A 24,248-nucleotide genomic window follows, 5' to 3' on the forward strand; every position below is an offset into this window, starting at 1 on the left:
GGCATGCTTTGCCTCACACAGCAGCGTGCTTGAATGTGCTCCCTTCGGTTGCATTGGAAGCACATGAGCTCCCGAACGTGGCAGATCTCTTTGGGCTGGTTACTCTCCTTTCAATGATGGTCCACCTCTAATTTGGGTTGACGTCCCGACTCCTTCCTGCTCCTTAGATTCCAGGCCTGCCCTGAGAATAGTGTCTGGTTCTGCGCTGTGCTTGTTGATCCCGCCGCAAACCTCGTGGCCATACCGCCCATACCCGATTAACCTCCCTTTGAAGTTCAGTGGCATCTCTTTCGGCACACTCCGTTGCCTGAGTATTTCAACATAATTGTGGTCTCCACTAGCTGATCGTGCAACATATGACTAAGTATGGTCCTGAACTCTGTGCTGCTGGTGAAGTCTGGCTATGAAGGCTGAGACGGGCTCTTCATGGTCCCTCGCTGCAGAGTTACAGTAGAAGGAAAATCGTGGACCTTGGGCTGAACTGTTCATTAACTAATTTCACTATCTGATCAAAGGGCTTCGAGTCAGATGGCTTCGGGAACATGAGGTTCCTAATCAAATTATATGTTTAGGATGTACAAACTGTCAGAAGTATCACCTTCTGTTTGTCCTCGCATGTGATAGCGTTCGCAATTTTAAAAACACACCGCTGTTCGATGTACTGACTCCAATCCTCAACCCCTTTGTCAAGTGGGTCTAGTTTCCCAGCGATGGGCATTTCCACTAATTGTTTAAATAATTCTGACTTTTGCTGGAGCTTTCCACTTTCTCAGCTGTTCTTTCCATTCCATCCTCATCGCAGATGTGATGGCTCAATACATGCACTGAATGCTTCCAGGAGTTAACAAAGGGGTTTATTAATGAAAGACAGTTAACTAACAGGTATAGAACACTACACAACTGGTCCTAACACTTCAGCTCCCAAGGTCCTGCACAAATTCCTCATTGGCTGGGGTTCACGTGCTCAACCCCAAGTTGGTCATGTGGCCCGTGGAGCCAGCCCCCTTAAAGGGGCTGTGCTACCACACCTAGCAAGTCTTCAGTTGTTCAGATGGCTCACCACCACCTTTCAAAGGGTAATTTCAGAGTGGTGGTGGCACGGTAACACTGGTGAGCACTCTTGCTTCACAGCGTTTGATACCCAGTTTGGCTCACTGTCTATGTGGAATTTGCATGTTCTCCCCGTGTCTGCGTGGGTTTCCTCCCGGTGCTCCGGTTTATCCTACAAATCTGAAAAGACGTGCTTGTTAGGTGAATTGGACATTCTGAATTCTCCCTCTGTGTACCCGAACAGGTGCCTGAATGTGGCGACTTGGGGAGTTTCACAGTGACTTCATTGCGGTGTTAATGCAAGCCTACTTGTGACACTAATAAAGATTTTTTGTTCAATGAAAGGTAGAAGGCGTAGAGTGGGTTAGGATGGAGGAGGAATCTTGTAAGGAGTCTAGTTTGAGGGCTATGGTGACGGCAACGTTGCCAATGGCTCCAAATAGGTATCAGGGCGCCCAGTGGTGCAGTCCATGGTGAAGATATGGAATTAGCTGAGGTGGCATTTTAGCATGGAAGGAGCGTTGGTGCCAACGCCGCTGTGCGAGAATCATGGGTTTGAGCCGGAGAGGGATGGATAGTGTTTACAGGAGGTGGAAGGAAGTGGGGCCGGTCAAGGTGAGAGATTTGTATTTGGAAGAAGGGTTCGCCAGTCTGGAGGAGCTAAGGGAGAAGATAAAGCTGCTGAGGGGTAGTGAGTTCAGGTATCTGCAGGTTAGGGACTTTGAGTGAAAGGTCTGGAGGGAGTTCCCTAGGTTGCCGGGAAACACCCTGCTGGAGCAACTGCTGCTTCCGAATGCGGAAGGGGAGGGAAGAATTGGGGAATATATACAAGTGGCTGGGGGAGCAGGTTGGTGAGTGGGTCGTGAAGATCAAGGAGAAATGGGAAGCGGAGTTTTGGAGGGGAGATGAGTTGGGGACTATGAGGTGAGGCACTGCGAAGGGTAAATGGGACCTCCTCTTGTGCAAGAATGAGCCTGATACAGTTTAAGGTGGTGCACAGGGTGCATATAACTCGGGCGAGAATGAGTAGGTTCTAATTCTACAGGCTCACCATTCTGTGTGAAGAAGTGTCTCCTTATCTCTGTCCGAAATGGTTTACCCTGAATCCTCAGGCTGTGACCCCTGGTTCTAGACACACCTATCACTGGTAACATCTTCCCTGCATCTACCTTGTCTAGTCCTGTTAGAATTTCATAAGTCTCTCTGAGATTCCCCCTCATTCTTCTGAACTCCAGGGAGAACAATCCCAACCTAGTCAATCTCTCCTCATATGACAGTCCCGTCATCCCTTGAATCAGTCTGGTAAACCTGAATGTATTTTATTACAACCGTGTTCACGGTCTTAGCCAGGGTAGTGGAGGAGGAGGTGGACCCGGACCCATTGGTGGCGATATTTGGGGTTTCACAGAAGCTGGAGCTCATGGAGAGGAGGAAGGCCTATGTCGAGGCCTTTGCCTCTCTGCGGCGAACTTTACTGGAGTGGCAGTTGGCATCGCCACCAGAGGTAGCGGCCTGGTTGGGGGACCTGTACGACTTCCTGTGGTTAGAGAGGATAAAGTATGAGTTAAGGGGCTCAACAGAGGGATTTGGGAAAAGGTGGGGGATGTTTGTGACCATGTTTGAGGAACTGTTCGTCGCCGGGGGGGGGGTGTTAAAAGGGAAAAAATCTGTACAGACTGTATAATTGATTGTTGGGGAGTATGTTTCCCGGAGTGTTGTTTTACTGTAACTTGCTTTGATACATGTTTGTAATAAAATACATTTAGAAATTTTTTTTAAAGATGGACAATAGATGTTGGCCTTGCAAATGACACTCCCATCCCATGAAATATTTTTTTAAAAATCAGCATTGGGAAAGGCTTCAATATTCAGCCATAATATGGTCTGCAACCATGTAAGAGCACCATGCAAGTGTTAGTTCACTTTCCTGGCTGCTGCCATGACTGCTTCATACTCTGGCTGTCCAAGGTATTGCAGCTCTTCATATCCCCCCCCCCCCCCCTCCCGTTTTGCCTTTACAGAATGTAAGCTATCACATCTGGCAGCATGTGTCAATGTTTACAGTGTCTTCCAAAAGTTACAAAGTGATCACTTCTCAGCCTTTTGGCTAAGATTGAGCGTGAGGTCAGGTGTAATACCTGGACCTGGTATGTCTTTCATGTGGGGACCATGAATTGGATTCATGGTCCCCACATTGGATTCAATTTGAATTGATTTTTGGAGCAGGCAAGGAGCTTGATTTGGGGTTTGGCTTTGTACCTCAGATAAACAAATTTTTAAAAAAAAGTTAAAGTGCACGTTTACAAGTGAAGCAATCCCCAGTGAACCAATATGTCCTGCCCAACACTGGTTTCCGATGAGGCAGTCATTCTGGTCATGAAGGAGCCAGTGGGGGTGCCTCAAGAGGCTGTTGCACCTGTGTCAATGCAGGCATAGCCTCCATCATAGAGCTCTGCTGGCTGCATTGATGATGCCACATTTGAGGGAATAAGGAGGTGATGATAATGGCTCCGGGGTGTGGAAGCTTCATCCTCTTTGGTGATGGCCTCAGCCCTTGGATGGTGCTCTGGATGGCTGGAGCGGTCCACCTGTTGGGGTACAACTGGCATCTATTCCAAAGATCTTTGAGTCATCGAAGCCCTGATTGGTCAATGTTACAGAGAGTGGTAAGCATTCTGTTTGTCAATATGCTGCGCCTGCATCCACTATATGTCCCATATATTTCTACAATAGCCATTTTCTCAATGGAAGAGCTCATACATTCAAAGTCATGATGGCACACATAATTAAATGGACTCCTCCATTTTGGTTCATGATCCTGCACTGCCTCTGGGAACCCTTGACATGTTGATATAGCCGTTGCTGCTGGTCTAAGTAGAGCCTCTTTTCTTATTACTCCTGAGGGCCCTGCACCTGGCACAGCTGGGCATGGCTGCATTTTGTTTTTAATTGGCTCGTTCATGGGATGTGGGCATCACTGGCTAGGCCAGCATTTATTGCCCAATCCCTACATTTCCCATAAGAAGGTATGTCCTCCATCCCCTGAGGGGACCCATAGCTACCACCTCCTGATCTATGGTGTCATGCTCTTCACCCAGTGTCACTCTTTCCAACTGCATATAGGGACCAACAATGTGAGTATATCTGCACTGGCAGAAGGAGTGTGTGTATGTATGTGTGTGTGCATGATGTGCTGGTTCTGCTGTTTTGGTTTCATGTGATAGACCCTGTGCCTTCACAGGACTTGGGCTTTTTTCCTCCATGCCAGAACCTGTGGGAGTCACGAAAATAAATCATGAAGTAGCCTGTAATAGCAGATCCCTCACCAATGCTGAGGCTCTCCAATGCGGTTGAATCTTTGACACACTGGGAGGAGTGAATTCCATCCCCTTAATCATAGAATTTACAGTGCAGAAGGAGGTCATTTGGCCCATCGAGTCTGCACCGGCTCTTGGAAAGAGCACCCGACCCAAGGTCAACACCTCCACCCTATCCCCATAACCCAGTAACCCCACCCAACACTAAGGGCAATTTTGGACACTAAGGGCAATTTATCATGGCCAATCCACCTAACCTGCACATCTTTGGACTGTAGGAGGAAACTGGAGCACCCGGAGGAAACCCACGCAAACACGGGGAGGATGTGCAGACTCCGACACAGACAGTGACCCAAGCTGGAATCGAACTTGGGACCCTGGAGCTGTGAAGCAATTGTGCTATCCACAATGCTACCGTGCTGCCCAATCTACAGATTGGACTTTTCACCCTCTCATCCAGTTATGCCCACCATCTCTTCCCTGAATTGCTCCTACAAGGTGTTCCTGGCTCCATGGCGCTCTCCTGTGACAATGTGGAAATGTGACACTCCTCTTCCTGTCAGAACACTCTCCCTGGCATTGTGAGCCGTTTTCTCCTGCAAGGACAAAAGAGAGATGAGGTATTGCTGGCCTTTCTGACCAGTGCCAGTGACTTATTGACATAAGCTGGCAAATCCTCAACAGTGATGGGGCTCTAAGCCTTGCTGAGATATCAGTAAGTACCCTTGACACGCATTGCTCTCCTGTTCAGAAGCAAGATTTGCCTTCAGAAAGTAATTGAACCGTTTATGCCACTGGAACTAGTTCCTATGGACCACACATCTGTTGTTGACTTTCTCGGCCATGTTATCATTGTTTGGCTTGGTGGCCTTCTTCCATCCTCTGGAAAGAGGACCTCTCTTCTCCCCCTTATACTTCCAGGAAGACCTCAAGATTAGCATCGGAGAATCAAGGGACCACCCTGTTCCAGGTGCTCAGCCTGTGCTCCTGACTCCCCGGTGAATGTATCTTTTAAATTGGGCCTGTACTTGGAGTTCCACACCATCAGCGCTAATTGGCTGCTTAGACCACCTCCACATGAATCACAAATGGTGACTACTCACTCCCACCCAAGGCTGGGGTCAGGACCACAAAACAGTCCTGACATTGGGGCCCCGGCCCAGGAGGGAAAATCCTATTTGACGCTTCTCCGTATTAAAGGTGGTAAATAAATGCATGTTGTTGTTCTTGTTGAGCAAAGTAATTGCATATGCAGGTCAATAAAACTGTAAAGGAATTAAAATATAAACTGAAATGATAAGCAACAGTGTACGTGAGCACAAAATTGTCAGTGAATTATGAATTTTTATTTCTTGTGTAGGTTGTAGTACTTCAAAAAAATCAGCAAAACGCAACGCTGCAGAAAAGATGGTCGCCAAACTGCAGAATATTCCCACTGACTGGAAACAGGGAAATAAAGTCACTGCTGATGACATTTCATTGGTAAGAGTATGATAAAATGTTTGAGGCATGTAGTAAGAGGTTTACGGCTCGATAAGTTTGCAGCAGTTTGGGATGTGGTTACAGTTCTGACAAAGTTGAAATCGGAGACTGACCATCACCTGCTTCAAGCAAAGAACTTGCGTGGATGGTGAGATTAAAATCCGGAAAAGCACAAATCGGGTTGAGTAATTTAAAAAAGCGAAACATTTTCAGCTTCAATGCTAGTGGTATGAATGAAAGTATCGAATAATATTTCCATCTCAGATGTGATTTGGAATTAGCATGCACGTGTTTTTTTCATCATGATAACAGAAAATAGAAAGATTGTAACAAGGATGTCTTGCTGTTGATTTAGTTGATCTTCATTGTCTTTGATCACCCCGAGTCCCACTTCCACATTAGAGGCTGTTTCTGGTGCTCCTGCAAATTATTCATAAAACCCCAAACAATTTTCAGTTGTTTCTAACTGATAAATCTAGATGTGTGACTGCAATGCAGTGTCTCATATGGCTTCGCTTTTTCCAAAATATTCCTCACCTCTGATCAGGGGAATTTAAACTGAATTTGAATGTAACCAGAAAATAAACTGGCATATTGCCTTCAGTTCTGACATTAACATTAGGAAGGTTCTGACAACCTGGTCAGTGAGTCCCTTTAATTACAGGATAACACCAGGAGTGAGGGTTATGGCTGATGTAGATTTGTCAGCAGGAAATATATTCTGAACCCAAACATAATTGGAGAGATTTGATGTATATGTTTAGATACTAAACACTACTTATTTTTAAAACAAAAAGTAAGCCAGGACTTTCCACATATTTTGCCTTTGTGGGCCAGTTAAGTATATAGCATAGATCCTCTTGGGTTTCCTATAACATTGATAGATAAAGTTAATAGATACTTGATTAATTTCAATTTTTGTAAACTACCAACAGACAGAAATTTAGGATGTAGGATTCACCTAGCAAGATGGAAGCAATACTAGAGACAATTTCCCTTCAGGCCCTCAAAATTCAAAAAGTAGAAACCAACAGTGTAAGAACTGTAAATAGATATGTGGGTTGTTTGGACATCCATAATAAGTTATGGAGCAAATGTATCTTTCAAGTTGGGTACCTGAAACTCGTAGAAAGGCTCGAAGAGCCAACTCAAAACATTTGGTCTAAATGTGATCAAATGGAGAGTCAATGTTTTACCTTTAATTTTTGCAAGAATATGCTAAATCACTTAATTCTTTTTTAAAATATTTTTATTCAAGGCTTTTCACATAGATACACAAAATATTAGACCAACCCAAACCAACAACAAATCCCCAACAAAACCCCCATACCAACACCCCACCACATCCGGCCTTCCTAATTTTTACCCCCTTATCCCTTCCACCCTCACCCACCACCACGCTGACCCCTCAATCCTCCTTGAAGAAATCGATGAATGGCTTCCATACTGGGTGAACCCCTCTACCGACCCCCGAAAGCAAACTTGACTTTCTCCAACCGCAGGAATTCTGCGAGATCACTCACCCATATCCCTCCCTTCGGCGGCTCTGAGTCCCAACAACACAACAAAATCTGTTTCCGGGCTATTCAGGAGGAAAAGACCAATACATCAGCGCTCTCCACACTTGGGACTCCCAGATCTTCCGACACACCAAACATCGCCACCTTCGGACTCCAGGCCACCCCCACACCCAGAACCTCAGAAATAACATTCGAGAAACCCCTCTGTCTTGGAGACATCCAAAACATGTGGGCTTGACACCTGTCTTTCATCCCAACAAGAACCTACTCATCCTCGCCACCATCATGTGGGCCCCAATGTACTATCTTAAACTGGATGAGGCTTAATCTTGTACACAACGAGGACGCATTCACCCGCTGCAAGGATTCCACGTCCAGCTCCCCTCCCAACTCCTCCCACTTGTGCTTAATCTCCGCTGCCAGAGTGCCCTCCCTCTCCATCAATTCCTTAAATATCCAACACCTCTTCTCCCCCCACCCCATACCGTCCTCTAACAGCAACTTGTCCTGCAACACTGCAGCCCTGGGAAGGACGGCACCGCTCTCCTCACGAAACCCCTCACCGGCACGTACCTAAAGCCGTTCCCCTTGGGCAACTCATACAATTCCCCCAACTCTTCCAGCCCCACAAACTTGCCCTCTATAAACAAGTCCCTAAAGTACTCTGTGGCCACCTGCCTCCACCCCCACAACCTCTTATCCTGCCCTGCCGGCACAAACCTACGGTTGTCGCATATTGGTGCCCACAACCTCATGCCCTCCAGCTCAAAATGTTGCCTCCACACCCGTAACACCAAAACCACCACTGGGCTCACTTGAGTACCTGACTGGCGAGAACGTTAGAGATGCCAACAACAGTGTCCTCAAACTCATCTTCCTACAAAATGCCGGCTCCATCCGCCCTCTCTTCCTCAGTATTGCTATGTTCGACACCCAATAATAATTCATCAGATTCGGCAACGCCAGCCCCCCCCCTGTCTGCACGCACTTATCCCACCTCTTAAAATCCACCTTCATTCCCCCAACAAATCATGCCAAGTTCATTTAGTGTAGTTGGGCCCAGCTCTGCGCCACCTGGATTCCTAAATACCTAAAACACATCCCCATCACCCTGAACAGCAACTTACCTAACCTCCTCTCTTTCCCTCTAGCATTGATCGAAAATACCTCTCTCTTTCCCACATTCAATTTGTTTCCCGAAAACCGACCAAATACCCTCCACAATCTCCATAATCCCTCCAGTGCCGTCCACCAGTTCAGAGATATTTTACTAGATCATCTGCATATAGTGAAACTCTATGCTCGGCACCCCACCGCTCAATCGCTTGCCAACCCCTCAACGCCTTATGCAGCATTGCCAACTGCTCTATCGCCAAGTTGAAAAGCAACAGGGAGAGTGGGCACTCCTGTCTTGTCCCACGATGTAACCTAAAGTACCCCAAACGCATCCGATTTGTCTGGACACTCACCACCGACCCCTTGTACAACAGCTGAACCCAATCCAAACCCCTGCCCAAACCTGAACTGCTCTAGCAAATACGTCCACTCTACCCGAAGACCACATCCCTTCCTCCCTTGTCAAGGGCTCGAACTCGTACAGCTTCCTAAGGAAGGTCTCAAATGCCCCATTCATCCTCTTTGGATCCGTCATCATCTTACCCCTTTCATCCCTCACCTTACCAATCTCCCTTTCCATTGCCTGCTTCAACTGATGGGCCAACATCCTGCTCGCCTTCCCCCGCACTGCCCCTCTGGCCCAGAAACCGTTGCGTCCTTTCCTCCCCGATTGGGGGCTCCAATTCGTACAGCCTCCTGCAGAAGGCCTCAAATGCCCCGTTAACCCACTCTAGATCCGTCACCACCTTCCCCCTCGCCCTACCAATCTCCCTCGCTGCTGCCTGCTTCTTCAATTGATGGGTCAGCATCCTGCTCCCCTTTTCCCCTGCATTGCCCCTCTGCAACTGCCCCACCCTCTTTCCCATGGACACTAACCCAAACTCCATCTAGAGCCTCTGCCTCTCCTTTAACAACCGCTAATCAGGCACCACCAAGTACCTACGATCTACCATCAGAATCTCCTCTACCAGCCCCCGCCCACTCTCTTGTCTACCATCCCCCACCCTCTCTCTATGCGCCAAATTGAAATAAATTCCCCCCTAACTTCTGCTGTAAGTGCCTCCCACAATGTGGCAGCTGTGACCTTCCCCCATATTGTTCAATTCCACATACCCCCGAATAGCAGCCTAAATCACTTAATTCTATGTGCTTCAGATATCTGAAGATAAATGGAATGGTGCAAGAGGAAAGATGTCGCTAAACAGTTGGGTCCTGCTAAGAAATTCATCTGGAGAAAAAATTAATCAACTGAGGAGGAGTCCACTCAGCATTCCCAACACTGACTACAGTCAGATGTTGGCAGAAGTGATGGAAGAGCAAGGATTTGATACCTCCTACCTGGACATAGGTATGTAAATTATCTCCTACCTGGACATAGGTCGTTAAATTATAACAGTCTGTATGCAGTCGGGTAAAGCACCAGGGCCAGATGGGTACCCGGTGGAGTTCTAGAAGAAGTTCTCGGGGACTTTAAGGCCGTTGCTAGTCAAGGTTTTTAATGAGACAAGGGACAGAGGGGTGCTGCCCCCGACGATGTCACAGGCCTCTATTACGTTGATATTGAAGCGGGACAAGACCCGGAGCTATGCGGGTCATATAGGCCGATCTCACTGCTTAATGTGGACGCCAAGTTGCTGGCCAAAATTTTGGCCTCCAGGATTGAAGAAGATTGTGTGCCGGATGTGATTGTGGAGGATCAAACCGGGTTTGTCAAGGGCAGGCAGCTGGTGGTCAATATAAGAAGGCTGCTCAATAATGTGATTATGATGCCCCTGGAGAGTAGAGTGGTTGAAGTAGTTGTGGCAGTGGATGCGGAAAAGGCGTACGACCGGTTGGAGTGGGGCTATATGGGAGGTCCTGGGACGATTTGGGAATGTAGGGGCTTTATCGACTGGGTCAGGCTGTTGTACCAGGCTCCGGAGGTGTAAGGACGAATAGGACGACCTCGGACTATTTTAGACTGTACCGGGGGACAAGATAGCTTCTCCCCACTGCTGTTTGCATTAGCTATAGAACCGCTGGCAATTGCTCAGAGCTTCAAAGGGATGGAAGGGGCTGATTTGGAGGGGGGGGTTGGAACATAGGGTCTTGTTGTACGCGATGACCTGCTTCTATACGTATCAGATCCAGAGGCAGAGATGGGCGAAATTATGGCGGTTTTGGGGGAATTTGGTTGGTTTTCGGGGTATAAACTGAATATGCCAAAGAGCGAGATGTTTATAGTCCAGGCGAGGGGTCAGGTGGGTCGGCTGAGGGAGCTGCCGTTTAGGTTAGTAGGGGACAGTTTCAGCTACTTAGGGATACAGGTGGCGCGATCTTTCTCGGCCTAAAGAAGATTAAGTTCGCCATGAGAGGGTTACTGGGGCAGATTACACAAGCTGAACTTGTCACGGTTGGTTGAACAGATGATGGGCGAGTTTCGGAGATGGGATGCGCTCCCGCTTCCGTTGGCTGGGAGAGTGCAGACGGTCAAGATGGCGGCCTTACCGAGATTTTTATTCGTATTTGTGTCTCCCAATTTTCATCCCGCGGTCCTTTTTTAAGAGGGTTAATAAAATCATCCTGGGCTTTGTGTGGGCGGGTAAGTCCCCGCAATTGAAGAAGGTGATGCTCGAGCGGAATCGGGGAGGGGGGGGGGGGTGGTCTTGCGCTACCGCATTTCAGTAATTATTACTGGGCGGCTAACGTAGCCATGATAAGGAAGTGGGTGGTGGTGGTGGGGGTGGGGTCTGTTTGGGAACGGGTAGGGGCACCAGTCTGGGGGTGTTGATAACAACACCTCTGCTACTCCCGCCGGCGAGGTACTCCACCAGCCCCGTGGTGGTGGCGGCCTTGAGGATCTGGGGTCAGTGGAGGAGGTACGTTGGAACAGTGGGAGCATCGGTCTGGTCCCCAGTATGTGACAATCACTGGTTTGCCCCAGGGAGCTTGGATAGCGGGTTCCGAGTGTGGCAAAGGGCGGGAATTGAGAGGATGGGGGACCTGTTCTTTGAGGGAGCTTCCCTCGCTTGAGGGAACTGGAGAAGTTTGGTTTGGCAAGGGGGAACGAATTTAGATATTTACAGGTGCGGGACTTTCTTCGCAGGCAGGTATCATCCTTCCCACTCCTGCCACTAAGGAGGATCCAGGATAGGGTAGTGTCTAGGGGATGAGTGGGAAAGGGGAGTTTCGTGGACATCTACAAAGAACTCATAGGGGCGGAGGAGACGCAGACCGAGGAGCTGAAGCTGAAGTGTAAGTGGAGGAGGAGCTTGGTGGTGAGATGGAGGATGGCTTATGGGCGGACATGTTGAGCAGAGTAAACGCGACCGGAACATGCGCCAGGCTCAGCTTGGTCCAATTCAAGATGGTCCACATGACAGTGGCCAGGATGAGTAGATTCTTTGGGGTGGAGGATAGGTGTGTAAAATGTGCAGGAGGACCAGCGAACCATGTTCTGGGAATGTCCAAAACTTAAGGGATTCTGGCAGGGGTTTGCGGACGTCATGTCCAGAGTATTGAAAACGGGGTGCCAATGAGTCCAGAGGTGGCGATTTTCGGCGTGTCAGAAGATCTGGGAATCCAGGAGGAGAAAGAGGCAGACGTTCTGGCCTTTGCTTCCCTGGTAGCCCGGAGACGGATACTGCTAGCCTGGACTCAAAGCCCCTGAAGTCGGAGGCCTGGCTGACTAACATGGCGATCTTTCTCGGCCTAAAGAAGATTAAGTTCGCCATGAGAGGGTTACTGTTAGGGTTCACCCGGAGGTGGCAACCATTCATCGACTTCTTTGCAGAGATTTAAACGTCAGCGGTTGGGGGGGTGGTTAGGGTAGTGTAGAATACGGGGTCAATTAGGCGGGCCTTGGTGGGATGGGACTCGGTGATTGAACTTTTTTTTTTGCTCTTTGTACATTGTTTATTAAAAAAAATAACTGTCACCTTAAATTTAGGTAAAATATTCAGCTCCATTTTGAGAAGTGAAAATCGTTAGCTATTAAAATGGAATACCCAGTCAGAATATTTGGGAAACCACAAATGTTCAATCAGAAGTCTACTAGTAGTCATTTTGTCATTCTTATATTGACTGAAAGTTGCAATTCAGCACTGAGGCTAATCTTGCTATTATATGCAAACCTTCCATTTTTCCTCACCAATAAATAATCTGGAGATCTTGTGGTACAGTGGGTAACATCCCTAGAGTCAGAAGCTCTGGTTCAATTCCCACTCCCAAGACTGGATGGCCAAGGAAGGTGTGTTCATCATGTGGCTAAACAGGTTGTGTAAATTCTTCCAATCTATGTCAATGGTAGGTGCTAAGAGTGGAAGAGTTTCCTGATCAGCTATCGAGAGCCCCTGCATGAAAAGTGTATGTAGTCACAGCAACAGGTCTCCTTTTGGAGCAGTTAGCTAGACGACTGGTGTGTGGATCAGATTGGTGTCAACAGCATGGATTCGATCCTTGTTCTGGCTGGGATAGATTCGGGATTGGCCTCCTTATCGTATCTGGGGTCAAGGTCACTGTGGGTTGGACCTGCCTTTGGACACAGAACTGAAAGAGGAGAATTAATCTACATCAGTCTTATTTACCATAATTGTATGTCCACACTATATTGGTATGTTAAGTTTTATTCATATAACAAACTCTATTTTTACCCAATTCATTTTTTGAAATGGGTCCCAAAGGATCTCGATATCAATACAAAGTCAGATGATGATTGTAACCTGTGTTCATTTAAAATGTAAGAAGACTTACACCACCAGGTTAAAGTCCAACAGGTGTGTTTCGGATCACTAGCTTTCGGAGCACTGCTCCTTCCTCAGGTGAATGAAGAGGTGGGTTCCAGAAACATATATAGACAATATGTCTATATATAAACTTATCTGGAACCCACCTCTTTATTCACCTGAGGAAGGAGCAGTGCTCTGAAAGCTAGTGATTCGAAACAAACCTGTTGGTCTTTAACCTGGTGTTGTAAGACTTCTTACTGTGCCCACCCCAGTCCAACGCCGGCATCTCCACATCATTTCAAATGGGTCTTAACTATTCATAACTATGACTAGATGGGAAGTTACCTTCTCATTATATAAGAAACAGCTTGTGAATATTTCAAGTGAAACACCTTCTATGAAGGCCACTTGATTATTTATTTAATTTGGGGGAAAAAAATAATTGCATTTTCTTTGTTGCAGATGAGCTGACTGTGAATGGTCAGTATCAGTGTTTAGCTGAACTTTCAACTCGGCCAGTTACCGTATGCCATGGTACTGGAATTTCTCGTAGTAATGCTCACAATGATGCTGCCCACAATGCACTGCAATATTTGAAGATTATGGCTGAAAGAAATTAAGAAAACATTCTTGTTTCATCTACATTATCCTGGAAGAGAAATAAGCAATTCGGAGAGAAGTATTTTTCTAAATTACATGATTGAAATACAGCCTGAGATTTCTACCACATTTTAAAGACTGACAGAGAGGCACATATATGTACATGCACACAACCATCAGTTTTGAGTATGTCCTTTGTATTAAAAGTCTGAAAAGACCTAGACTATTTTAAGGAATTGCCGTAGTACCTTAGAGAAGCAGTTTATCAAGAAACTGATTTTAAAATGTTTCTCCCCAGCCCTGTCCCTCTGTGACATATGCATGTCTTATTAGAATTTTCTTTATGGAGAGTAAAATAGTCAGACAGTCTTACTATTTATGTTTTAGTTTAATTGCCATTTTTGTCCAGTAGAAATATATGTTTGAAGATGAATGAGACCAGTTTATTTAAAATAACACAAATATTCAGCAGAGTTTTATTAACTCAAAACTAAAGTTTAAAAAAAAATCAGTTGTATAACGTTAGTTAATGGCTTCACTACTAAACTCCACAGCTGCCTGTCCTGTGTGTTGTGATTTAAGTTGGGAGCAGATAGAGGTATTCATTTGGACCTCTTCCACCCTCATTTCCTAGCTTGTCATTTTACTGCAATATTTGTTTAATTATATTTTGAGAAAGCTTAGCCATCCAAAAAATACTTGTAATCAGTTTTTAATAATCTTTGTCACAAGTAGGCTTACATTTTTTTAAACAATTTTTTTTTTAAAATTTAGATTACCCAATTATTTTTTCCAATTAAGGGGCAATTTAGCGTGGCCAATCCACCTACTCTGCACATTTTTGGGTTGTGGGGGCGAAACCCATGCAGACACGGGGAGAATGTGCAGACTCCGCACTGACAGTGACTCAAGCCGGGAATGAATTTGACATGTCACAAAACTTTTGCCGGTGAATATTGAGGCCCAGTTTCATTGTAACTGATTTTCAGGTGCAGTGGCGTAATGGATAGCATTGCTGTCTCATGTCGCCGAAGTCCCAGGTTCGATCCCAGCTCTGGGTCACGTCTGTGTGGAGTTTACACATTCTCCCTGTGTTTGCGTGGGTTTCGCCCTCACAACCCAAAAGATGTGCAGGGTAGATGGATTGTCTATGCTAAATTGCCCCTTAATTGGAAACTCTAAATGTATAAAACAAAACTGATCTTCAGGTTACTCCTGAATTTTCAGATGATTTTTTTAATAGAACCCATAGTGTATTTTTTTTAAATTAGGAAATAAAAAATACATTTTCATAGCTTTATAAACTGATAGATTTGTGCTAACGTTGTGTGGGAAAGAATATACCAAGATTTATTTATTTATTTTCCCATCAGTTTTTTTAAAAAAAATTTTCAACATGTTAACAATCGGAAAATATATTTCCATAACTCAACTAGATAGTCGAGGATGCTGTATCATGCAGGAATTTGATTTTCTCCTATTATTAAAAGTAATATTGACTGAAAGGCTAAAGCTATTTTAGAAGTTTAAACATGTCTGTGCTCCAAACAGCATTTGGATGCACTAATTCCTGCTCCACGGAAACCATGTTGATTTATGATAACCATTCTTGTACAAGCAAAATAATCTGCCCCAACATCCCTGGAAAGCCAAATAACGATTGGCTTTGGTGAACTATATGCTTGTAAGCATGCTTTGTTTTCAGTATTTGTATATTAAAGAAAAGGTATTTACAAAAATTGTATTGATAAATTATATAAATCCACCTGTACACTTAATTATGTAAATAATTAGTAGTTTCAGTAATTTTGTATCCGATCGATTCACGAGAGCCAGTTAGGAGCCTCAGGAAACTTATCTCCTTGGCATAGACCTCATGTTTCAGGCTTTCCATTGTCTGATATCAATGTGGCATTGTTTCTGTAATTTATACTTCAGGAGCTATGAGAACTTTAGCTGTGTTATCAAGTGCTGTAATTTAATTGGAAAACAGAAGAAATGAATAAAAGTATTGTGTAAAAAACAGGTGTATTTGTTTTGCTTGTAAACAATGACCTGAAAATGGGGCCTAAATGACCCAGTCTCCAATATGGTGGGAACACAGTATCTACTTAAACGTTATGGGATTTAATTAGTGTAAATAATATTTTAATTAGATTCGCTCTCTTTGCAGGACCCAGTCTTGGGTGCTTGAGCACTCCAGCAGTTCACTTGTCACGTGTTAAACTTGCACAGCACAAATAGTAGAACTTACCTGACTAAACAGCAAGACTGCCCCTTTCAACCCTACATTAAAAGAATGTGAGCTGTCAGACCTTCTTGATTGCTCCAGCTAACAAATTGTTGCCTTCCTCTTCATATGCCTGTGGATCTCTACTACTGTTTCACTGGATGAGTGCCAGATGTGCTCGGCTAATGTCTGAGAGCAGTAAAACCTCCACTGCCAGCGTTGGTAACGCAAGTGACCTCTATCTCCACACATCCCCCCCCCCCCCCCCCCCCCGCAAAATCCTGCTCGTATCGTCATGCCTGAATTTCTAGGTCATGTGTCCATAGAATGTTCTGCCCATGTGCATAAATGCAAACAAAAGAAATCCTTACCCAAATTACTTGTGAATGATTTATTCCAAGGAGACAAACTGGAGATGAAACTCACTTCAAGCTCAAAATCATAATGATTGATACAAAACTAAATGGTTAACATCACAACTATTGAGCATGTTTCTAAATGGGTGCTGACATGTTGAAGATAGCTTAATGAAATGGAATATCATGTAAAAAAGGAATACATTTATACACTTTTAAATCTTATTGATATGGAGCATATAGCTACTGTGTTCATTATTTACTTGTCATACTATATGCTCGGTTCATGCACAAAAGGCAATGACACTCTTCTAGTACAAGCAGGAAATAAGTGCAACATGTTAGGTTGTAGATTCAATTACGGAAAGGAAATGAGGCATAATTGAAATTAGTTATCCTGTAAAAGGATTAATATGAAATTCTACCTTTGTATGTGGTGGGAAAGTCAAAACAATTTAAGGAATTAGAATGTTATACTTAATGTGTAGCAAGATAGGGGTACCTCAGTATCAATTTTGACAAGTTTCGTGTCAATAAAGCTTTATAAACATTACCAGCAATACCACAATTTAATGTACCATTATTGCAAGTAGCGATAGATAGACAAGATTTAAAATAATTTAAAGCTTGGCATATTAATTTACAGACTAGGCACCCTGTATTTCTCTGCACCACTTGAGCCTTGCTACAATGGCTTAGACTACCTGAACTAGAATGACACTAGTCTTTACACAAGTCTGAGAAAACGCACCAACAGATTCAAAAATAGCTTCTTCCACGCTGTTACCAGACTACTGAACTGATCTCTCGACACATCTTCTCTACAGTTGTAGCACTATATATGCTTCACCTGATGTTTATGTATTTACCGTATGTTCTATGTTTTTTATGTATGGAGCGATCTGCCTGGATCACAGACCGAACAATACTTTTAACTACACGTGACAATAAATAAATTAAATCATCACAACCATGCCATAAATTCTCTAAATTTGGATGACAAAAAATAGGTTGAATTTCAGCTATACTTATCTAGTTTTGGAGAGCTCATGCAGTTTGCATTTATATACTAAGATTGACAAAGAGAATGGAGTTGGTACAAAAAATAATATAACTACATGCTGTACCAGTTATAGAACCAGAAACCAATGAATGCAATACATAATTTACTCACATAATAGCTGCAAAACATTATAAAGCAATTGTTAAATTAACAAATGACAGCACCTAAGTAATTATATTTCACTTAATAATTAACTTGGAGGATATCTACTATTACCCATTACTGAAAAAACTATTTTTGATTCAACAGAGCCTAAAGGGACTCAAAGATGAAAGATACCAATTGAATTAAATAAGAGGACCATCGGCCGAATTACTATTTCTTGTTTTACCTTCTTATGCTGCAGTTCTACTACTTTGCATACAGCTTACATCTCCTAAATTATAGTAGGAATTGTTACAGAAATTAATGTTCTATTTCTCAAAGAAAACCTTTGGCTGCCACTAACCAAAGAGCTCAAGACTGAAGGAAAAACAATCCATAGTTCCAATGGTGCCATACAATTTTATTAGAACAAGCACAGATAGCAGCAGCGTACAGAATATAAGTACATATATGTATTAATTAACAATTGCACTTCTTCAGGGGCCCCTTTATAATATGCACTTCAGTAACCTATTTAAGCATCACTGTCAGGTTTAGCACCAGTCAGTTTATTTCAGTCTTCCAAGACAATAAATCATCACTACAGACCTTTTGGTAAGGCATTTGTAACATTCACTGGCAGGCTAATTTATACTTGTACATGCAACTTAATTTACATTGCAACAGACACTGCAGTGTGGAGTTCTCTCCAAACAAACATATTAAAATTTATCATCTATTTAAGTCAGGCACAGCCTGATAATAGAGAAAAGTAGACACCTGTGGAAATATATAATACAGGTACAAAGCAATTCACTTTGTTCTGCAAAGCCCAATGCTTCAGTACGAAAGATATTTCCCTTTTTAATGTTTTGTAATTCACAAAGATGAATTCCAGTCATAAGGATAGGGTGACAAAGGGATGGAATGAAAATTGATTAAATAATTGGGGGATGGAATAAATATTCCAGTTATTGGGAAATATAACTACACTACATTAATATCCACACTTAATGTACAGAAGTATGAACATGCAATGGACATCTTAGTCATCCATCTCCTTATACAGATAACCAAACTTAGTGGATTGCAGTTTCCTTTTCAAGGATAACTAATGCTACTTTAGGTACTGTTGTTTGCTGTTTGGCAAAGGTTTAACAAGCAATATTTTTTAAATGACCGGGATAGGAGGACATTTTTTCTTTTGAAATTAGATTTTTAGAAAATCTATTTAATGGAAAAAGTTGTTTCTAAATTAGAAACCAATGACACTTAACAAAATCCCATACACTAAATTGACATCCCAATTTTGGCCTAAGGACGATACTTCAAGAGATTTAATTTTTCAGCAATTGGACCTTAAGGCACTCAAGTAGAATTACTGATCAAAGAAGTTAATAGCCAAGAAAGAAACAGAAGAAATGGATGTACTAGAATAATTAATGTATTAAGTGCTTATTTAACTGATACAATTTAGCTACCGAGGACAAGTAACAGTATGAAGATGAATTAATATTAAAATTATTTCAATGGTAGAGTACCAAGAGAAAAAGAGAGCTTTATAGATATGTTACAATTACAAACTCATTACTCAGAGATAATGGATAATTCAGTACAACAGCAACATTAGTAATCATGTTACTGTTATTGTTTAATATTAACTTATTCACACAATGCAAGTCTAATAACTTTCAGAATATTAAAAAGGCTTTTACTATGGAAGTATATTGGTAAAACCTCACAGTATTTACATTCTTAATCCCACATTTACTTTGTACAAGATGCATTTATTTGAAAATACATCTGTAACAAGATCTGACATCTGATATGATGAAAAGTAAACAATATAGCGCAATGTCTAATATCTTGTTTTATGACAATTTAGAAAAGTCAACCAATATCTTATGCACTTTATATATGGATTTTTATATCAATGTCTGAACCTAGCGGTTCACAATAGTAAAGTGTGAGCTACACTTATGTTCACTAATAAAAAAAGTAACTTTCTTCATACTTTCCTAATGAGCTCAGGAGGTAAGATCACAAAATTATTTTATTAGCTTATAGTGAAACAACTGTAGAATTGATCTATTTTAAGACCTTGTCATTCATTCAATATTCCTCACAATGTTAACTGAAAAAACAAAAATGGAGCACACCATTGTCTAAATGCTTGATTCTAACATTCCTTTGAAAAGAAAAAATGGTTCCAAATTGTTTCCACTTGTCAATTGTTGCTCAGTGGAAAAATGATAACAGTACTGAATAGTAAATAAGGTTGAATTAAGTGATCTTAAAGTTTTTGAACTCTATCAGATTGGTTGCAGAATGAAGCCTATAGCAATGTGTTTCTTGACTCTCAGTTAACCGCGCATAAAGCTGTAAAATGAAGCCCGTCACAATGTGTTTCTTGACTCTCAGTTAACTGCACATACCTAGTTGCTTAATTAACTTAATCAACAAGATATAAAATCCACATCCTGTCCAAAGCATTAATAACTGAAATAAAGTGTTTTGTTTACATATTATCTGGTGGTCATTTTGGTAACTTTTCTTCGGGAATAGTAGCATTTCTTCTAGAATCTAAACAAGTGCTGACAGCATGATTTTGTATTATTCTGCCATATATAGATTAAGTGTGTTATTTAATTACTCAGCTAGTTGGCTATGATGTCAGAAAATTAAAAAAGTCTACATTTTCTTGTGCAGTTTTGTTGCATTTCAAAATTGACAGGCCTATGTTCATGAATTTTACATAATGCATTAGAAAACTTGCATTGAGTTTAGTTGCGGGCAGCTACGCATGTGCATTTTACATATCTTGATACATGATACAGCTGCTATGTTTCACTGAAGGCGGCTGGAATCCAGTATGACTTCTTAGAGTTAATTACTTCGAGTAAAATGCTAATGGTTACACCACTTAAGAGTCATCAAATAGATATTTGGTAAATATCTAAACAAAATGAAAATACATGTGGTTGTATGAACGCATTCAGCTTAAATATCACTAATAAATGAGACATACCTCTTTGACTGTGTACTCAGCAACACATTCTGTTTATCAAGTGGTTGTCGAATAAGTGAACTGACTGGGGATTGGCTTGATTGAGATATTTTTTTTTCTCTTTAAATTAGCATTACCTTTAAATGGGATCCAGTAACGGGTTTCTATTGCCATACCATTGCTTATATCTACCAGACTGAAAGGGCATACACATGTCTGTAAACTACTTACTGAAACTGAATTCTACTTAAATGTGTTGCTTGTTAACACAGTTTCTTGTTTGCACCTGCAAGATCGATAATAAAGGATGTACAACTTTTTACACATCAGTGTATAAATATTACTGATAAATATATATTTTATATAAACTTTAAAATTGTGACACAAATCATAAATGGCAAGCCAAATGAAAACAAAGCCCATCTTGAATGTTGGAAGAAAGTAGTTATGAATGCTGAATGAGACCACATTAATAAACGTGAGTGAATTTCAACCTAATTATGATCTTGTACTCTAGGCACATTAATTTTTGATATGATGCGCTATTTGAAAAATGAGTTGACCGTATGTAGATTTCCAGAATAAAAACCATGTTTGCTGAAGGTATTTACTATTTTAAGGCATGAAATGAATGATGAAACATTTTAGCAAAAAGCCATGATTGTTATTAATGCTTCATTAGGAGTATATTATTTTCATAAATATGTGACTGTCAAACAGCCATCCTTATTGTGCATTCACTTTAAATTACACTTTTGGTTTACCAAAAATTCACAGCTTTAGTGGAAAACAAATTTCTAAACCAGTGTTTGGGTCATGGCCTATATTTATAATTATGTCTGTAATTAAACAGACATACCTAGTATATGACCAGCAAAACCACAAGAACACAGTAAGATTTCTAATAGCAATAATAACTTATGCATAGTTAATTTCTTCTCTATGAAGAATGTATTTGTATTTCTTCAAATTCAGTTACCAGAGTGTTAAGCTTTCTAATTTACTAAACCCTGGATCCTTCCGTAACTCCCAGTAGTTACCATTGCTCATCCAGGATTCTCTTTGATTACCTTCATAAACTTTCCTGCAAAATGAATTATGGAACATTTTGTTAAAATAATATAGTATAAGGTCATGACAACTGATCATGAGCTAAAGAACACCACAAATTAGTTTCTACAGATTCTTCTTGGTTCCTAATTCAATTCCTTGGATTAGAAAGGGTAGATTCAGAAAGAATGTTCCCGATGTTGGGGGAGTCCAGAACTAGGGGTATTCATAGTTTGAGGATAAGGGGTAAAGCTTTAGGACTGAGGTGAGGAGAAATTTCTTCACCCAGAAGAGTGGTAAATCTGTGGGATTCACGACCACAAAAAGTAGTTGAGGCCAAAATATTGTGTAATTTCAAGAAGGAATTAGCTATAGTTCTTGGGGCTGAAGGGAACAAGGGATATGGTGGGGGAAAAGGCGGGATCAAGGTTTTGAATTTGATTATCAGCCATGATCATAATGAATGGTTGTGCAGGCTTGAAGGGCTGAATGGCCTCCTGCTTCTATTTTTCTGTATATTTTTCTCTGCAAGTGTAACAGATGGTGCACCTAACAAAAGACTAACACAATGACCTTCAGCACTCACTTAAAAAATCGTGGTTGATAAACTGTGTTGCTTTCTTCTATAAATCTTCTCCGTTCCCTTTGCAATTCTTCTATTCTGCACTTTTCAGCTGCAGCAGCTTCAATATTTCCTTCTTCCAAGTATCTGATGAGGAAAGACACAAACTCAGTATTGCTTCTGAGTATGAATTAGTTGATGGCTGGGATTTCGTTTTCGGATAAAATTAAATTTCTCTAACGTCTTGTTGGGGATATACGTGAAGAAATAGTACAAAGGCACAAGGGGAGCCAGTTTGTATGCGGCATTCTCTCTGGATAATAACACCAGATGAACAAATCTACACTGGTTATTTACATTTTTATGAACTTCAACAAGAATGTTATTACGTTGAAAATCAGCCTGATCTCAGTGGAAGCGCCCTTGTCATTGTTCAAGCCAACTCTAAGGAGTTTAAGTGCATAATCTAATCTATTTTACATAATCACTTCAGTCCTAAAAGAGAGTCCCCTCTTGCATATGAAGTAATAAACTGAGACTCTACCTGCTTACTCATGTGAACATGAAAGATTTTGATCAAAAAATGCCCAAAGTCGGAACACCCATATCCAACACTGATCAGACAGAAAGCTATCGACTCAGCTGTGTATGTTGGAAATGCTCCGTCTTTCGATCTACGATGCAGAGGAATTCTCTCAGTGCAGGAATCTTCACAGAGAGCAGCAGGGAGAATCAACGCAGAAGCCATGTCCCCTTTTTTACAGCACTAGCTGCCGTATGGTAAAGTTAAATGTTCAGTGTGAATGTTAATGGATGGGTGAGTGAATGAATAATGTGGATGAGTGATGAGAGGTGGGTCATGAGGGGTAGCCAGCTGAGGAGGTTGGTTGTCAGGTTAGGGCCTAATCGGGTTGGGGCGGGGTGGGGGGTCAAGAGAACAGATAGGGTTACTTGGTGATGGGGGCCAGTCAGGTCAGGTTTGGGTGAATTTCAGAGAGGTAATCAGGTAGTGGGAGCCAGTCATGTTGGGAAGGAGTAGAGGGTCAGGAGGGTGAGTCGTGTGGTCAGTGGGAGTTATATATTTACCCAGGAGTTAGATTAGGATTTTTCTGTCTAATATTTCCTGTGCAAACTATCCAACAAAGTAAGTTAGAACTGTCCAACGTATTTGGCTCAAGCTCAGAGTTGGAAACATTTTCGGAATGCTCCAGGGAGCAGGGAAATTTCCCGTCGGAAGATAAAACTCCCCGGGCAATTCCCACGGAGTCAGTGCAGTAGGACTTCTGAGGGATACTGAAATGCTTCTTGGGGTTCACCTGGTCTCTGATGATCTGGGCCTTTATGTCACTATTCGAAGAATAGAAAAAAGATTCTCAGTGTCCTGGCTCCATATTTATCACACAGTACCACCAAAAAAAAAACAATAGTTGGTAATTCCTCGCATTGCAATTTGTGGGACATTGTTGTCAAAGTTGGCTTCTGTGGAAGGTAGTGCAGAAGGGGCAAGAAGTGAACGGGGTCTTCAGGGATTTTTTCAAGGAGTTGTATCGGTCTGAGCCGCCGACGAGGAGAAGGGGAATGGAGGACTTCCTAAACAAATTGAGGTTCCCAAGGGTCCAGGAGGGGCTGGTAGAAGGGCTGGGGGCGCCAATAGGGCTAGAGGAGCTAGTCAAGGGAATAGGTCAGATGCAAGTGGGGAAGGCGCCGGGGCCAGATGGGTTCCAGGTGGAATTCTATAAGAAAAATGTGGACTTGGTGGGACCGGTACTGGTACGGGCCTTTAATGAGGCGCGAGAGGGGGGGGGTTCTGCCCCCGACAATGTTGCAGGCTCTGATCTCCCTGATATTGAAGCGGGATAAAGACCCCGTGCAGTGCGGGTCCTACAGGCCTATCTCGCTTCTGAACGTGGATGCCAAGTTGCTGGCAAAGATCCTGGCAGCTAGAATAGAGGATTGTGTGCCAGGGGTAATCCATGAGGACCAGACGGGGTTCGTGAAGGGGCGGCAGCTCAACACGAACGTGCGGAGATTGCTGAATGTAATTATGATGCCGGCAGTGGAGGGGGAGGCTGAGATAGTGGTAGCGCTGGACGCGGAGAAGGCAT

The 24,248-nt window shown here is 42.7% G+C and overlaps 2 protein-coding genes across 7 annotated transcripts in view; one reads left to right on the forward strand and one right to left on the reverse strand.

Annotated features, from left to right (window-relative positions):
• Window positions 1-15,814, forward strand: part of LOC119961861 (interferon-inducible double-stranded RNA-dependent protein kinase activator A homolog A-like) — a 57,196-nt gene extending 41,382 nt beyond the window's left edge. Inside the window, exons 6-8 of the mRNA XM_038789298.1 lie at window positions 5,728-5,849; window positions 9,641-9,833; window positions 13,654-15,814. Of these exons, the coding sequence (XP_038645226.1) occupies window positions 5,728-5,849; window positions 9,641-9,833; window positions 13,654-13,811 (473 nt within the window). The 3' untranslated portion in view covers window positions 13,812-15,814. The remainder of the gene's footprint in view (window positions 1-5,727; window positions 5,850-9,640; window positions 9,834-13,653) is intronic.
• Window positions 15,815-17,924: 2,110 nt separating this feature from the next.
• osbpl6 (oxysterol binding protein-like 6) overlaps window positions 17,925-24,248 on the reverse strand; it is a 302,726-nt gene continuing 296,402 nt past the window's right edge. For all 6 annotated transcript variants that reach the window (XM_038789304.1, XM_038789305.1, XM_038789300.1 and 3 more), the window contains 2 exons: window positions 22,168-22,290; window positions 17,925-21,615 (listed from right to left, as the gene is read on the reverse strand). In XM_038789304.1, coding sequence (XP_038645232.1) covers window positions 21,507-21,615; window positions 22,168-22,290 — 232 coding nt within the window. In that variant the 3' untranslated portion in view covers window positions 17,925-21,506. The remainder of the gene's footprint in view (window positions 21,616-22,167; window positions 22,291-24,248) is intronic.

The sequence above is a fragment of the Scyliorhinus canicula genome, chromosome 2, assembly GCF_902713615.1.
Source record: "Scyliorhinus canicula chromosome 2, sScyCan1.1, whole genome shotgun sequence".
Taxonomy (NCBI): Eukaryota; Metazoa; Chordata; class Chondrichthyes; order Carcharhiniformes; family Scyliorhinidae; genus Scyliorhinus; species Scyliorhinus canicula.